Below are 17781 nucleotides of genomic sequence, written 5' to 3' on the forward strand. Positions count from 1 at the left end.
TTCTTCCACCTCAGCTTCCTCAGTAGCTGGGACCACAGGCGTGCTACCACGCCCAGCTGATTTTTTGTAGAGACAGGGTTTCGCTATGTTGCCCAGGCTGGTCTAGAACTCCGGGGCTCAAGCCATCCACTCGCCTTGGCCTCCCAGAGTGCTGGGATTACAGGCATGAGCCATGGTGCCTGGCCTAAAAGTATATATTCATAACAAAAGGCTGCACACATTGGTAACCACAAATCACCTGAAAACTGGGTAGAAAGGGATAATTTACAGTGTAACAAAGGTTGGAGAAGTCAGAGAAAACCAAATTGGAGTGATATTATATAGTGGAAAAAGTAAAAACTGAGAAATAAAACTTTGTTCATGAATATAAACTAAACACGCATTTCTGGGTTTGTTCCCTAAGGTTCATGAACGAAAACACATTTATATCAAATGTGTTTGTTTTTCATTTTACTCAAAACAAAATGGTTCTAACCAGATGAAATTTGGTTGCTGACTTCTGTCACACAATTAAGAAGAGATCTCCAAACCATTTTGTTAGTGGAGAAATAATATTCTGACTGCTGGTCTCACATATCATTCTAAGTTAAACATGTTTTATAATAACACAAATGAGCGAACATATTTCAATATCCTCTTTTAATTTTTTTTGGCCGCATTTTTTGCATTTCACAATATGATGTTTTATCATTTACATGAACTAAGCCTGATGAAACCATTCGACGACTTGTAAACTTTCTACTGCAGCTCTCTCGTTGCTTGTTAACCTCCGGAGCAGTATATGGTCTTGCAGAGTGTCTGGCATGATTATAGATATCATCTGAGCTTTTTCCTAAAAGCCTTGATCTTGATTTTACTTTTTTAAAGTGTATAAATGAGGTCATGTCATGTAAATCCTCAAATCTATCTGAACAATCCTAAATAATAAAATAAAAGATCAGATTGGTAAATTAGGTTTCTTAAAAGTAGGTTTTAAATTTACAAGGACTTCTGACATGGATGGTCAAAAGAAAAAAGAAAAACATACAAGGACTAAAGTTTATAATAGCAACAGTTAAAGACAAAGAATGAAAACATTGGATGTTTCTTAGGCAGTCTCTAAATTCAGACCCTACACCCATGCCTCCCATTAGATACTGTGCTAGATACTATGCTAGAAACCATGCTTTAAAAAGATCTTACTGTTACAAAGGATCCGTTATTTCAAAAGATATTGAAGATAAGAAGCTAGAAACCTGAAAAACTTGAGAGCTGACCTCAGGGGACAGACTCCTAAGCAATGCTGGCCAGATTACTTTGTAATTTCTCTCCACCAAAATCTCCCTGACCCCAAATATAAATTATGAACTCTTATATTTTACTTTTTATGTCATCCAGAATTTGATCTTTCATCCTTTAATAACCATCTTTAATTTATATACATACAGAGAGAGGGAGCGTGTGTGTGCCACATCCAAGAATATGATTGTAATGTTTACATTAAAAATAAAAAATTGCATGTATACTCTGAGTAAACAAGTAAAACATTCAGTAAAATAACTGGAAGGATATATACCATAATAAATGATTCTTTTTCAAATTTTCTATTATATAGCTATATAAGGTATGAATCTAGTAGTTATCCTCAAATTAGGGTAAACAATTTCCTCAGCAGTTTGAGTAGCTCATCTCATAATACTTTGCAAAGATAGCCACACCAGGGAATGGGCGGCTTGATTTGAACACAGGTGGGGATGGATTAATAGAACTGGGGGTCAGGGAACATTGGGCAGGACTAATAAGAATTAGGCAGTCAGAAAAAGATTTACAAAAAAGAATGTATAATGAGTCTAAAGATAAATTCTACCTATTTAACATTTTTGCCTGACTTTGAAGGAGGCAAGAAAACATTCTTCCTCTTCCCTCTTATGTACACAAGACAATTAGGGAAGCCACACTGCGATAATTTATGCTATGTTAGTGAGTAACACATAATTTTCCTTCACAGCTGATATAACCCATTACTGGAGTGGCAGTGAAAGGGCATGGAGACCCAGGCCACTGGTCACTTTTCTAGGTGCTCCTACGACTCAATTTCTCTCTCTCTTTTGTCTTGATTCCTTCGGGAGATTCCTGAATTTTAGAAAATCAGATGAGTAAGTTGTTCTGATCATCTGAAAAATGCCCTCTTACCACTCAATTATCTATTAGAGGAAAGTTTAGGAACACAGTTGGTTTAACCAAGAGAAATAAAGATAACTCTATCTCCCTTGCCTCCTCTTAGGATGAGGGTTCTGAGATCCTATATAATCTTATATCATTTAACATAAACGCAATTTCTTACTTTGCTTGAAAAGTTGTATTAAAAATTCCATTTGTCTTAAAAAAAATCAGAAAATCCTCTTTGAAAACTATGACCCCATCTTCTATCTTTTTTCCAAGTGTGTAGACACATGTGTATATATACAAACACTCACCCTGTCAATACTAAATTTCAGAATTTAGATAGAAAAGAAAAATCCCAAATTGAAAATATAAGCTGATATTTTTACCCTGCCACTATATAGTTAATATTTAATTGTATAATATATAGCATGTATAATATATAGCTATATGATATTTACCCTGCTACTATAAAGCAAATAGTTTGCTTTACTGTGGAAAATAAAATCAAAATACTTATGCAGAAATTAGATTTATTTTCTCAAAGGGAGAATTATGCACATCAAAGTATCAATTTAATGTGAGTTTTACCTACTCATATTTACTTAGCAGTTTTTCCAATTATGGATCATGCCTGTTATGCATACTACAGGGAAGACCAGTGATTCAGAAAATTAAAAGTCCCTTCCATTTTAGATTTTAAATTTGCTTTAGAATGATTTGTATAAAGTCTAGTCGCAGATTTACTTTCCTAATTTTTTTTTTTTTTTTTTTGGAGACGGCTCTTGCTCTGTTGTCCAGGCTGGAGTGCAGTGGCGCCATCTTGGCTCACTGCAACCTCCGCCTCCTGGGTTCAAGCGATTCTCGTGCCTCAGTCTCTCACGTAGCTGGGATTACAGACATGCACCACAACACCCAGCTAATTTTTGTACTTTTAGTAGAGACGGAGTTTCACCACATTGGTCAGGCTGGTCTCAAACTCCTGGCCTCAAGTGATCCCCCTGCCTCAGCCTCCCAAAGTGCTGGCATTATAGGCGTGAGCCACCGAGCCTGGCCTCCTAATCATTTTATGTTAATATTAAAAATATATTTGAATTCTCAAGTTTCTCAGCACATGATATAGCATGGTGGTGAAAAAAGAAAAGACTAGAAGTTAAATTCTTGCAATTCATAATCCAATGGATTGTAAATTTTACATATCCCTAATTTTCAGCCAGATAACTGGCACATAGGAGCTTCATATTTGTTTAACCGAAGCAAAGATAATTCGGCTATGTGAAAAAAAAAAAAAAAAACAAACCTCTAATAGTTGTAGTTAATCTCTATGAAAAGAAAATGTCAGCTATGTTTCCACAGTATCTGGCCACAGCCAATAGTTGTACTAATTTTAGTCAGGGCTAAAATCCAGGCAGTTTCCCACAATCAGGACTATGTACTCTGACTCTCGGCTGTGTCAGCTGGGAGAATCTGCCCAGAGGAAGAGGACACCTTTTTCTAATTCATGTCCCAGATGGTGGGTTGGGAGGAAGGGTTTCCATTGTTTATTTCATAAAAAGGTAGTAGGTGTGTTAACAGTCTCCCTGATTTTGTGATTGCATTTTGAATCAGGTGAGGTGATACTTAAGTTTCAGAGGAATTTTTTGATTTGATTTGTTTTGTTTTGTTTTGTTTTGAGACGGAGTCTCACTCTGTCGCCCAGGTTGGAGTGCAGTGGCGCAATCTCAGCTCACTGCAAGCTCCGCCTCCCGGGTTCACGCCATTCTCCTGCCTCAGCCTCCTAAGTAGCTGGGACTACAGGCGCCCGCCACCACGCCTGGCTAATTTTTTGTATTTTTAGTAGAAACGGGGTTTCACTATGTTAGCCAGGATGGTCTCCATCTCCTGACCTCGTGATCCACCCGCCTCGGCCTCCCAAAGTACTGGGATTACAGGCGTGAGCCACCGCGCCCGGCCTTTCAGAGGAATTTTTAAATTGGAGGTCTGTATGTCTTGGGGGTAATTAAGGTTATACACACAGTTGGATGCAGATACACACACCCTAAATTATTGCCAGAACTTTGCCAAATACAGAAGTAGAAGACTTAGAAAAACATCATTACATGTATAGTAGTTCTTGCAGTCCAGTGAAGCAGTGTCCTTGGAACAGACTTCTTTAGGTGAATTCTTGTGGTGGGCAGTGTGGTTGGTAGTATCCTGACTATCTTATTAAATGACTTTTTTGGTTTGGCGACACGGTCTTTTTCTTTTCGGACCTTGGGTTTTAGATCTTCTCTCTTAAATAATTCTGGGAAGACGGATGGTTTCGAGTTTTTCTCATTTTCTACATCTTTATATTGGAATGACTGTATTTCAGGGAACTTGGCACATTTTTCACTGCAAATTTCATCTGGTTTTATATAAAAAGTTTGTATTTCTGTTTTGTATTGTGCAAATGTTACTAAATGCTTTTTATTATTGTTATTATTTCCTTTCAGTCTTTGACAATACTGGTCTTCTAATTTTGATTTTTCCTCAGTCTCTGTATTGAAACGAATTAAAGTGCTAGTTTGCCAGGAAGGAAAAGTAGGTCTGTTTACGTACTCATCTTCCCTTGGCATTCTGGCATTAGGAATTCTTGGATATGATGTTAATACTGCTTCAGGTTTTTCCTGAACAGTCCATTTATAGATGTTTACATGCTCCTTTCTATCAAGGGACTTCATTTTCTGTGTCCTGTCACACCAAGCTTTTGATTGAGTTATTTTTGATTTACCACCCCAACTATATGGGTCTTGAATCTCTGTTTTATGAACAGAATTTTTTGCTTGAGGAAGCTGCATAAATACATGTTCTTTCCTTAGTTTCTTAAGTAGTGTATCTGTAAGTGTTTCTGATGAATTATTTAATGGATTTGCCTGGATATTTTTATTGGAAGAAGGTTGTACTTTGATTAAACTTGGTGTTTTAGCTTCTTCTTTAGTGTAATAACTTTTCTGTTCCCTAATTAAAGATGAATTTTCTTTTAAATTCTGTAAGGGAAAATATTTCTTTTCTTTCTCTCGAATCAATTCTGTTTCTCTAAGTTTATCCTCAGAAACCGTTTGTAAAGTGGTTTGTTGAACAATTCTTGAATATTTATTTTGCTTTTCTGAATGCTTCTCCACAAAGTGATGGTCATCTCTAAAAGGTAAATGTGTCTTCATATATTTTAATGGTATAGAACTAGAATTAAGCAAATTTATATGCTGGTTGATCCCTTCTAATTGCCTTTTTGTCACTAGTCCTGATTTTGAAAGTTTTTCTATAAAAAGACCCTGGAGGTGTTTGCTTAAATCAGCTTTTAGATGTAATAATTCATTTTCTGATAAAGCTATCAGATAGTTTTGTAGAGATTTACTTAAAGGATATTTCATGTTTATTTCAAACCTTCTCCCAAAACTCCCCTTTGAAATATCTTCTTGCAGTTCGTGAAAAGAAAGTGAGACACTTTTAGTCCTTAGAGAAGACATATTTGGGTATATAGTCTCAGATTCTGTCTCATTAAATAAACTGCTTTCTGAAATGTTTTTTAGGAAATAGTTTTGGAGAATCTCATTTAAAAAAGACCTTAGCTTTATTTCTAAATGTTTATCTATGAAATGATGATTGAAATTTTTGACAAAAGACATGATTTCTTTCACAGTTTCGGAATATTTCCCCTGAAAACTGTTTGGCCCTTTCTGCTCTGCCTTCTCATTCATCAGATACAGATTTCGGTAGATTTTTGGTAAGTCCTCCTTGGTGATATGTCCTGATTCTGAAAGTCTTTCTACAAGGTAATGCTGGATTTGTTTACTTAATTCAGATTTTAAATTTTTTACTTCTGACTCTGAGAGTTCTTCTAGAAACACACGCAACTTTGGACTCAAAATATGTTTTCTGTCTAATTTGTCTACTTTATCAAAATTCTCTTGGATTTCTTTAAGGTGTTCTGTGTCACTTGTAAAAGAAGGTTGAATTAGTCTTTCTAATTCTCTTTCTGGTTGTCCTCTTCTTTCAGATTGATTATATTTGAAAAAAACATTGAGGATGTTTTTTAAAAAGGATTTTAACATTATTTCATCTGATTCATTAAGTTTATCCATTAATGAGTTAGTTAAACTTTCTAAAGTAGAACTGAGGTCATTTTCATCTTTACCAAGCCTCTGACCATTTCTTGGCAAATCCAGTTCTTTATTTGCTATTGAATAATAACTTGAATCTTGTGGGAACATATTTTGGTCTTCCTGTATGAATTCAACTCTACTAACAGAAGTAGTGTCTTTGGGAATGATGGGTATATTCTGCTCAGAAAGAGGTTCTGTCTTGCTTCTGATTTCTGAATAATACTCTTGGGAATCCTTCAGCTTTCCTTTAGGAGAAGTGATCCCTGTACCCAGCAAAGAACTCTTATGGCGTTCTTTATCTAATTCTATCACTTTGATTATCCCAGATTCTAAAAGTGTATCTATAGGAAATGCTTGCATTATCTGGCTTATAGCAGATCTGGGCTGTGGCAATTCTATTTTATCAGCATTATCTTCATGAAGTAGAACTTCATTAAGTAGTGATGACAAACTTCTCTTCCAAGTTGTAGGTAATTGAGTTTCCAAGTTCATTGGTGTTTCACTTGGCTCTTTCACTTCTATCTCCAATTCTGAGAATATTGGTGCAGCGAATATTTGCCTCACAATGTAGTCATGTACAGTGCCACCTGAACCTGATTTGGAGTTAGGTACTTCACTTATTAAATGTTTCTTTTTGATACTACTCTTTTTTTTAATTGGAAAATCTCTCTCATCTGCTTCGAAGTGTGTTTTAGAGACATGTTCTTCTACCTCCGGAGATTGTCCTGGTCCACCTTCTGAAAATGAATCTGCAGGAATATTTTTAATTATCTGACCCCGTTCTGAAAGTGAATATTCAGGAATATTTTTAATTACTTGATCACCTTCTGAAAGTGAATCTACAGGAATATTTTCAATTATTTGACTACCTTCTGAAAATAAATCCACAGGAATATTTTTAATTATTTGACTTAAAGTAGTCTTTGAATTTAAAATGTCTTTTTCTGAAAGCCAGTTGTCTAAATCTTGTTTTTTTCCCAATACGTTGTCTTCCATACTACTTGATGATTTATCATGAATGCTTATAAGTAGAGAACTACTTTTCTCTCTTGCTTCACTGTTCATACTAACTTCTGGTTTAGAAAATAATTTGTCTGAAAGGTCTTGCAGATTTTTACTTAAAATTGACTTGAGTATTATTGATTGTTTTAAATATTCTATCTGTGGGGTAAAATTTAAAGACTTCGAGAGGTGACATGTATTTGCATGTACATTTCCAGCCCTTGATGATTCTCCTTTGAAACTTGGTAAAGATACATTTGGTAGATTTTCTTTTAAATTATTCTTTGTATCTAAACCCTTTATCGTATTGACAGTAGGGTCAGGGGCTAACTTATTCTCAGTTTCTGACGTCTTTGTTGTGAAGATATTAGGGTCATGGGCCCAGGTTTTATTAGCAGGTCCTGCAGTTTTTGATTGTGCTGGATAAGGAGGATCCTGGTCTTCGTGCTCTATAACCTCTGCACCTAAAATGTTTCTACGTTTGTACATATCTTGATCTTTTCTTTTTCTGACTGACATTTTGTTTATATTCCTTAGAAAAGGATCAAAACCGTTCTTGTTGACTTTCTGAAACTGCAATGTTAAAAAAAAAAAGGTAAGACATTTGGTAGCAATGATTTTGAATTTATTATACATTTTCTAGTTAATTTTCTTTGAGCAATCTGTCAATATATCTATTCACTCTCCTACCCTCCACAAAGGGAGAAAATCAACTTTAATTATTTTAAAATATTTGAAATTGAAATAAAATATTTTAATGGAAAAATTTCAAATTCTTAATTCTGATGCTATTTTGTGTCCAAGTGCTTTTTGCTACTTAGAATATTTTTAAATACTTAAAAAGCCACCCATAAATAGCTTATTGTTAAGAACTTAATTTCTAGTGTTAGCTTCATTTCCTTAGACAGTGGCTAACATCAGGATCCAAGTCTCATCTACCTAAATATTTGCTACATTCATAGCAATGTAGGAAATATTTTTTAAAATTCAAGCAAGTAGTGAAAAGCACTGAAATGAAACTCATGAAAAGTATCAAATATTCTCTGAAAACTGACTTAGGGGCATATATCATCTGCCTTTAAGTCTGAGGGTTTCAACAATGATAATGAGCTCCACCCAGTCCTTAACATGTCACAGTTTAATCTTGCTTTTTGATGCATACTGTATAATGCCTCAGAAATGGATAAGGGAGACCCATATAGAAAACTCAGGATTACAGTAAAATTTCAGTGTAATATTCATAAGCAGCTTTTTAGCTTTGGGATCAGGCTCTTCTATCATTGAAACAGCCTTCAGAATAAAAATTGTTATTGAAACTCTTTTTTCATGCTTCTGTGTTATCTAACTAAAAAAAAGCTAAATGTGAAAGAATCGGCCTAGTATTTGTCTTATTTTATTTCTACTTAGTAGTTCAAAATTATTTTTAATGGATGCAACTTATTATAACTGGTTTTCAAATTCTAGTGGATACCCAGATGACAAATTAAGAATCCCCTTAGTATTTTTATTTTTTTGTTTTCCTTTTTGAGAAATACAAATTCCCAGGTTCTGTTTCTGGGTTGAGATTCATTAGGTCAGAAATGGACTGGGAATGTGTATTTTTTACGATAGCCAGGTGTTTCTAATGAGTAGCTTTTTAGAACTATTGATTAAAGTATTGAAGAAACCTAGTAATTAAGTATAATGATACTGGGATAGAATAATTCAGGACTCACCTGAAATTTTGGTTTGAATTCTATATATTCTGGTCTGAAAGATGGTGAATTATATTCTTTTGGTGAAAAAGCCACCTTATAAAAAAAGAAGTTCTAATTTTAGATTACTTGTAAGAGTATCAAGATCATTTTATTCTTGCAATAGTTATTAAAGGTATAAAATTTTTAAACCTAAATATTTTTAGCATAACAACTATACCTTGCCAATTATGAAAGAAATCTGTATACGTATAATATTATATATGTGAAATATTGGCTTCTTTGGTATTATAATAGTCACCCTATTGAATCTGTAAACTCAGAATAATGCACAGCAACTTCAAGCAGAAACAAAAGTAAAAATAAAATAGAATTGTCAGAAGAAATGTAATCTGATTTTTAAAAGGCTGTGAGATGCCTTTAGACAATACATGGCAGCTCATATTATATTGAGATAGCATTTTATTTATTTATTTATTATTATTTCGAGACAGTCTTGCTCTGTTGCCCAGGCCAGAGTGCAGTGGTGTGATCTTGGCTCACTGCAACCTCTGCCTCCTGGGTTCAAGCGATTCTTGTGCCTCAGCCACCTGAGTAGCTGGGATTACAAGCATGTGCCAGCACATCTGGCTAATTTTTATATTTTTTGTAGAGACAGGGTTTTGCCATGTTGGCCAGGCTGGTCTTGAACTCCTGACCTCAAGTGATCCGTCTTCCTTGGCCTCCCAAAGTGCTGGGATTACAGGCATGAGCCACCGCGCCCAGCCATAGATAGCATTTTCAGTGATTATCAACCTGTCACTGTTAAATGAAGATGTAAAACTCCCTAAAGAAATACTTGAGTATTAAATCAAGATGAGTGAGAACCATTACAGGATCACAGAACCATTGAATTTTTAGAAATGGAAGTGTTTTGGAGATAATCTAGTTCTGGTTCTTATTTTACACAGAATCTGAAGCTGAAGTTTCTCGTCCCAAGTTACCCAGGTGATTAGTAGCTTAAATCCTAGGTGTCCAAAGTTTTCATTGGGTACTCAGTTCCTCACACAATCCTGATAGCAGTGAGGGAGAATGAGTGGCTTTAGAAGCATCAGAATGTGCATCCACACTGCCAGCTCATACAGAGAGAAAACGTGACACATCTCTTTACACAACACTTGGTACTTCAAATGACTTTCCTATACATTACCTCCTTTAGTCTGTAGAGGGTTCACTATGGACTAAAGTAAGTAAAATAACAATTCAATGAGTAACATTTTTATTAGAGATGCTTTTAGGTTGTTTTAAGGTTTAATTAACATTAAGCAGTTAATAAATGACCCTATTCTTAAAGCCTCAGTGGCTTCCCACTCATTGTCCTCACACACCAACTCTGTATTGTCTCTACAAGTTTCTCAATATTTGCCAGTATGGTTCCCCTCCTCCAGCCAAATGTGTCTAACTCTGAATTCTTGACATACATCTTGTACTTCCATACCTATTCTTTTGTTCCTTTTGTTTTTCTTTGCTTAAATTTCCCCCAAATCTCTCTTAAACACAGTTGACATTATAACATTTGAAAGTTTATTGCTTTAAATGAATTTAATAGAAAAATCTAAAAAAGAAACGTATGATAAACAAGTGAAAGAACAAGTAGTAGAAAAATATAATTTCATTTTTGTAACAAACAAAGCAAACAAAAAATCCCCCCTACTACAAGCATGGACAAATGTGTGAATGGTTTCAAAATGCTTACATTGTTTTCTCACGGGAGTAGCTCTGGAGGAGAGGAAGGAGGATGCTATTAACTTTTACTCTGTTTAACTGGGTAGTATTGATTAGATGAACATATAATACTTTCATAAATAAAAGCTTCAGTAAAGTAATATTGGGGGAATGCTCTAGGTATGCATGTTAGGAAGCTAGGAAAAGACAATTTAACAAATCAATACAGGAGCTTCAAGATGGTAGACTTAACATGTGAGTCTACTCTCCTGTCTCCCAAGGTGCCAGTACGTTAACAGAAAATATTATTTCACAAAGAAAGAACCACGGCAATACTGGAAATCAGTAAGGTGAGCTACCAGGATCTAGAACTTTGAGAAAATTCAGAAAATATGAGAGTAGATATAATTGACTTAATGGAAAACCCCAATCAGAAAAATCATAACCTTAAACAATAGTTATTAGAGATGTAAAATCAGGGGGGCCTGAGAAGCAATACATTCCAAGTCAGTGTATTAATCAGGGTTCTCCAGAGGGACAGAACCAACAGGATATATGTATATATAAAGGGAGTTTATTAGGGAGAATAGCGCACATGATTACACAACGAATTCCTGCGATAGGCTATCTGCAAGCTGGAGAAAGAGAGAAGCCAGTAGTGGCTCAGTCCAAGTTCAAAAGCCTCAAAACCAGGGAAGCCAACAGTGCAACCCTCAGTCTGTAGCTGAAGGCCTGAAAGCCCCCTGGAGACCGCTACTGCAAGTCCCAGAGTCCAAAGGCTGAAAAACCTGGAGTCTGATGTCCCAGGGCAGGAGGAGAGGAAGCAAAGCATCTGGCAAGGGAAGAGGGAGTGAGCCAGAAGACTCAGCAAGCAAGCTCATCCCTCTTCCTCTGTCTGCTTTGTTCTAGCTGAGCTGGCAGCAACTGGACAGTGCCCACCCACATTGAGGGTGGGTTTTCCTCTCCCAGTCCACCGCCTCAAATGTCAGTCTCCTCTGGCAACACCCTCACAGACACACCCAGAAACAATACTTTTCCAGCCCTCTAGTCATCTCTCAATCCAGTTAAGTTGACACCTAATATTAACCATCACACTCAGCACACACAAAGAAAATCAGATCACGGGAATGTCCATAGCTATTAAAGAGCTGCATTTGAAACAGCTAGACCTCTCGGACCCTTCATTTTCACCCCTTTCTTTCTCTGTGCACACAGATCAAACACTGCTGGCAGCACTGTCTTTCCCCAGTCACTCTCCCAAACATCAAAAAACTGTTCTCTAAGGAGAATATGGCATATTCCTATGCAGAGGTATAAGTTTTGGGCCTTGACAGGGAAGCAGAGTAAGGACTGCTGAGACTCACACTTCCAAATGAGAAAACTAAAAGGGGATTTGAAAAAAAGGGAGTTCCATCCAGGAAACACACTGGTTCTTTGGAAATGTAGAGAACTCAGTGATCCTACCCACCATCTTTCATCCCTACACACCCTCTAGGGAAGCCTGCCCAGCACATGGACAGAGCATACCTATACAATCAACATACCCCTCCATTTATAAACATAAAACGAAGTTTATCATGTACATGAGAAAAATTGATATATGTAAGTGAAGAATCAATAAGAACAAATGGAACTCACTCTTGAGTAAATAGAAATATTTCTGAGGAATGTAGGAGGAGGGTGACCCTTGGAAAAGATTCTAAATAGCTCAGAGATATTCAAGAGAATATTGAGTTCCCTTTAGCTGTATGATAATTATCTCAAATTTAATGTATATAAAATACAATTTTAGATTAGGCACCACACTCCCAAAAAAGAAAACCCTTAGGCTTTCTGTTTTTCCTCTTCTCAGTTGATGATGCTTCTATCTCTGGAATTGTTAGGCCAGAAACCTAAGAGTTTTTATTCCTCTCCTTCTTCTTTCCGTAACTAACCCAGCATTAAGTCCTGTGGCTGCTGCCTTCAAAGCAGATCAAGTATGACCAGTCGCGGTGGCTCAGACCTGTAATCCCAGCACTTTGGGAGGCTGAGGCAGGTGGATCACCTGAGTCCAGGAGTTTGAGATCAGCCTGAGCAACACGGAAAAACCTTGTCTCTACAAAAACTACAAAAAATTAGCCAGGTGTGGTGGTGCAGCTTATGGTCCCAGTTACTCAGGAGGCTGAGGTGGGGGATCACTTGAGCCTGGGAGTGGGAGGTTGCAGTGAGGTATGATCATACCACTACACTCCAGCCTGGGCAACAGAGTGAGACCCTGTCTAAAAAAAATTATATGCATATAATTTAGATATTAATATATATTGGATATATATATGTTATATATATAATTATGTGTATATATATCCAATCACCTTTTCCCATCAACCCCCCTACTACTATAGAACAAGCCACCATCATGTTTCCCCAAGCAGTGGTATCCTAAGTAGTCTCTTGCTCCCTGTGACAGAGAATGCTAGTTGCCTTCCTAAAATGTATTATCTCAAGAACTTACATTTTTTTAAGGGGCAGCAATGTCCCCTATCAAAAGCGCTACATCTTCTAGCCTCCTTTGCAGACAGGAGTGGCCATGTGACAAAATTTTGGCCAACCGGACATAATTGGAAGTTGCTGAGAGAGTATCTTAAAACAGAGGCCGACGGTCAGGTGCAGTGGCTCACACCTGTAATCCCAGTACTTTGGGAGGCCAAGGCGGGTGGATCACGAGGTCAGGAGATCGAGACCATCCTGGCTAACACGGTGAAACCCTGTCTCTACTAAAGATACAAAAAATTAGCTGAGCATGGTGGCACACGCCTGTGGTTCCAGCTACTTGGGAGGCTGAGGCAGGAGAATCACTTGAACCTGGGAGGTGGAGGTTGCAGTGAGTGGAGATCACATCGCTGCACTCCAGCCTGGAATGCATGTGATGCCTGGAGATAAAAAGTCCATTTGGTGTTACCCTTCAGTAACATGCTCATGCTGAGGATGGCTGTCCATAAAGAAAAGGAATCTGGGCCCCTGATGACATCATGAAACCACAATATTACGATTTAAGGCACTGTTTCTAAGTTTTTGTTACTCATGCTTAACATGTTACTCATGATTAACTCATGTTAATCATTAACATGATTAATCATGTTTAATCAAGTTAAACATTATTCTTAACTGAAAAACTTCTACGCATACTGAAATTTATTCTTAAAGTAGAATAAAGCTAGAAATCAGTAATAGAAGAAAATTAGAAAATTCACAAACATTTGGAAATTAAACAAAAAAACCCAACGTGTCACAGAAGAAATTACAAGAAAAATTAGGAGATACCTTGAGACAAATGAAAACACAACATACCAAAACTTAAGGGACACAGAAAAATCAGCGCTAAGGGGAGAAATTTATGGCTGTAAGCATTTACATTAAAAAAGAGAAATATCTCAGGCTGGGCATGGTGGCTCACGCCTGTAATCACAGCACTTTGGGAGGCCAAGGCAGGCAGATCACCTGAGGTCGGGAGTTCAAGACTAGCCTGACCAATGTGGAGAAACCGCGTCTCTACTAAAAATACAAAATTAACTGGGCGTGGTGGTACATGCCTGTAATCCTAGCTACTCAGGAGGCTGAGGCAGGAGAATTGCTTGAACCCAGGAGGCAGAGGTTGCAGTGAGCCAAGATCGTGCCATTGCATTCCAGCCTGGGCAACAAGAGCGAAACTCTGTTTCAAAAAAAAAAAAAAAGAAAGAAAGATCTCAAATTAACAACCTACCTTTATGTTAAGGAACTATGTATACATTCCATAATGCATACATTAGAATAAGAGCAGCAAACTAAACCTAAAGCTAAAAGAAGGAAGGAAATAATAAAGATTAGAGTGGAGGTAAATAAAATAGAGAACAGAAACACAATAGAGAATATCAATTAAACCAAAAGATGGTTCTTTGTAAAGATCAACAAAATTTACAAACCTTTATAGCTAAAATGATTAAGAAAAAAAGAAAGACTCAAACTACTAAGATCAGAAATGGAAGTGGGATATTATTACTGATTTTACAGAAACAAAAGGATTATAAGAGTACTATGAACATTTATACACCAACAAGTTGGATAACTTAGATGGAATAAACACATCTCTTAAAAAAGCCAAATTACCAAAACTAACACAAGTAGAAACAGACAATTTGAATAGACTTATAAGAAGTGAAGAAATTAGATTTAATCTCTTGACCCAGTTATCTGTGGATTTTTAGTCCCCAGATAGCTTTTATGAATATTGCTCACTGCTTTTCCTGCCCTCATTCCATGTTATGTGAGATAGAGACAAGCAAGCCCATCCTTCAGGTATCCTCCAGCCAGCTTAGAACAGACATATACAATAAGTTGCAAATAAAACTATGTTCCCTCCAGTTCCATGAACGGAATTGGGAACTAGGCTCCCACTGCTCAAGACCAACAGTGCTGCTGTACTTAGAAGCAGATGGAGAAAGGGTGAATACAAACTCCAAAAAATGTTTCAACTGTTTTGAAGATGAATTCTAGGTAAACAGGTTTCATTTTCTTTCATTACTGTAAAGATGTCATCCCATAGTCTTCTGCCTTTCACAGTCTAATAAGAAGTCTGGGCCGGGAGCAGTGGCTCATGCCTGTAATCCCAGCACTTTGGGAGGCTGAGGTGGGTGGATCATGAGGTCAGGAGTTTGAGACCAGCCTGATTAACATGGTGAAACCCCATCTCTACTAAAAATACAAAAATTAGCCGGGCATCATGGCACACGCCTGTAATCCCAGCTACGCGGGAGGCTGAGGCAGGAGAATCGCTTGAACCTGGGAGGTGGAGGTTGTGGTGAGCCAAGATCGTGCCACTGCACTCTAGCCTGGGCGACAGAGTGAGACTCCATCTCAAAAAAATAATAATAAAATAAAATAAAATAAAAGTCTGTTTTTATTTCTTCCTCTGTAAATATTTCTTATTTAAATCTGTAAATAATGTACCTTTTGCCCCTCTGAGTAAAGGTTTCTCTTTATCACTGGTTCTTAGTAATTTGATTATTCACATGGTTTTCTTTAGGTTCATTCCCTTGGAATCTATTAAGCTTCTCAGATATGTGGGTTTATAGTTTTCATCAAACTTAAAAATATTTTGACCATTTTCTTCAAATCGTTTTTCAGTTCCCCTCCCAGACTCCAATTACATGTGTGTTATACCACTTAGTACTTTCACATGTGATACTTGTTTTTTTTTTTCTATTTGTGTTTCATTTTTGTGTAGCTCCTAATCCTCTGTCTTCAGGTTCACTGATCTTACCTTCTGAAGCATCTAATATGTTGTTAATCTCTTAAAGGTTACTATTTTAGATATTTTTTATCTCTAAAAATTCCTTTGGGGTTAATTATCCCCTCTATTTTTTTCCTCATCACACTCATGTTTCCTCTACCTTCTTGAATGTATGAACTATATTTATAATGGCTCTCTTAACATCCTTCTCTGCCTGTTCTATCATTGATGTCATTTCAGGATCTTTTTCTATTATTTGATTTTTCCCTACATAATGAGTCACATTTTATTGCTTTTTTATATGCCCAGTATTTTTTAAAAATACATTTTATGATTTCATTTTTTAGACACTAGGTCTCACTACGTTGCTCAGTCTGGATTCAAACTCCAGGGCCCAAATGATCTTCCTGTTTGAGCCTCCTGAGTAGCTGGGACTTCAGGCACACATTCCTGGCATACCTGGTAATTTTAAAACTTAATTTAATCTTAAGAGACAGAGTTTCACTCTGTCACCCAAGTGGGAGTGCAGTTGCAAAATCAGCTCACTGCAGCCTCTAACTCCTAGGCTCAAGTGATCCTACTGCCTCAGCCTCCTGAGTAGCTGGAACTACAGGTGTGCACCACCACACCTGGCTAATTTTAAACATTTATTTTGTAGACACAGGGTCTTGCTTTGTTGCCCAGGCTGGTCTTGAACTCCTGGCCTTAAGCAATCCTCCTACCTCAGCCTCCCAAAGTCCTGGGATTGCAAGTGTGAGCCACTGTGCCTGGCCAAACACCTGGTAATGTTGTATGGAATGTTAGGAATTGTGGATTTTATGTTGTTGATTGATAATTTTTTTTTAAATTTCAAATCGTTTTGATTTTGCTCTTATGCACATTTAAATTACTTGGAATTAGTTACCCAACTAATATTTTAAGATTTATTGGGTAGAAGGTTGTCTAGAGAAACCTTCAGTGGAGCTTTAGAAGGGGCTGATTTAGCCTCTCTACTAAGGTGATGTCCTTCTAAGGATTCTACTTACTGTCATGTGTTATGAGTCTTTCCATGCTGGCTGATGAGAATATGGAAACCTGTGTGAGGTACCTGTGTGAGTACCTATAATTTTCTACCTTATCTTTCCAGTGGTTCTTTTCCTTGCTTTCAGTAATTTTCTGCTTAGATCAGTACTCAGCCAAAGACTCCAGAGGAACTTCTTTACAGTTATCTGGAGTTTTCTTGCCTCTAGTTTCTTCTCTTCTGGTACTCCACCAGTTTCCCTCTGTCTGCTAAATTTCAGACTCTAGCTCCTCAACCCAATGAGATCTCCAAGCTCTGTTTGGCTTCCTGCTCCTGTGCTGCTGCCTTCAGGCAGTAAACTAGTACAATTTTAAGGCTCACTTCGTCCCTGTAGTGAACTCTTCTAATTTTATGTGGCCTCGGCATCCATTTTGAATACAAGTTTAAATTTCTCACACCAGAAATAGAGCTTGATCACTCTTGACACAGTTTTCAGTACTACACCGTGCCCAAATAGCTCAAGATGGCAGCCAAAGATTAGAACTCAGAGGTGTCTCTCCTACCTGGCAGACTGAGTTCCCTGCTTTCCCACCACTTCCTTTAAATGGACCATTGAGGAATTTACCCACCAACTTAAAGTGACCTATGCCCTATTCTCTGTCACATGCTCTTCTCTCTCTCTCTGCCTGACTTTTCATTCCTGCTTCTCATGACCCAGGGACTGAAGGACTGCCTTCCTGACTCACTGTGCCCTCCTTGCCCAGGATCTGTAAGTAAAAAATCTTTGAACTTGTTTCCTATTGTGGTGATATACAAAATTTGCACCTTCCATCTGAAGAACTAGGGGCTACTCCACGTCAGGCTTTCCCT

At 37.2% G+C, this 17781-nt stretch overlaps 1 protein-coding gene across 5 annotated transcripts in view; it reads right to left on the reverse strand.

Annotated features, from left to right (window-relative positions):
- Window positions 1–433: 433 nt before the first annotated feature.
- Window positions 434–17781, reverse strand: part of C2CD6 (C2 calcium dependent domain containing 6) — a 197572-nt gene continuing 180224 nt past the window's right edge. For 2 of the 5 annotated variants that reach the window (XM_023218905.2, XM_023218915.2), the window contains 3 exons: window positions 8984–9058; window positions 4242–7841; window positions 625–917 (listed from right to left, as the gene is read on the reverse strand). In XM_023218905.2, coding sequence (XP_023074673.2) covers window positions 627–917; window positions 4242–7841; window positions 8984–9058 — 3966 coding nt within the window. In that variant the 3' untranslated portion in view covers window positions 625–626. Of the gene's footprint in view, window positions 918–4241; window positions 7842–8983; window positions 9059–17781 lie in introns of all 5 variants that reach the window. The other 3 variants (XM_023218941.3, XM_023218931.3, XM_023218925.2) reach the window with 3 other exon arrangements.

Source organism: Piliocolobus tephrosceles, chromosome 11 (assembly GCF_002776525.5).
Source record: "Piliocolobus tephrosceles isolate RC106 chromosome 11, ASM277652v3, whole genome shotgun sequence".
In the NCBI taxonomy this organism is placed as follows: Eukaryota; Metazoa; Chordata; class Mammalia; order Primates; family Cercopithecidae; genus Piliocolobus; species Piliocolobus tephrosceles.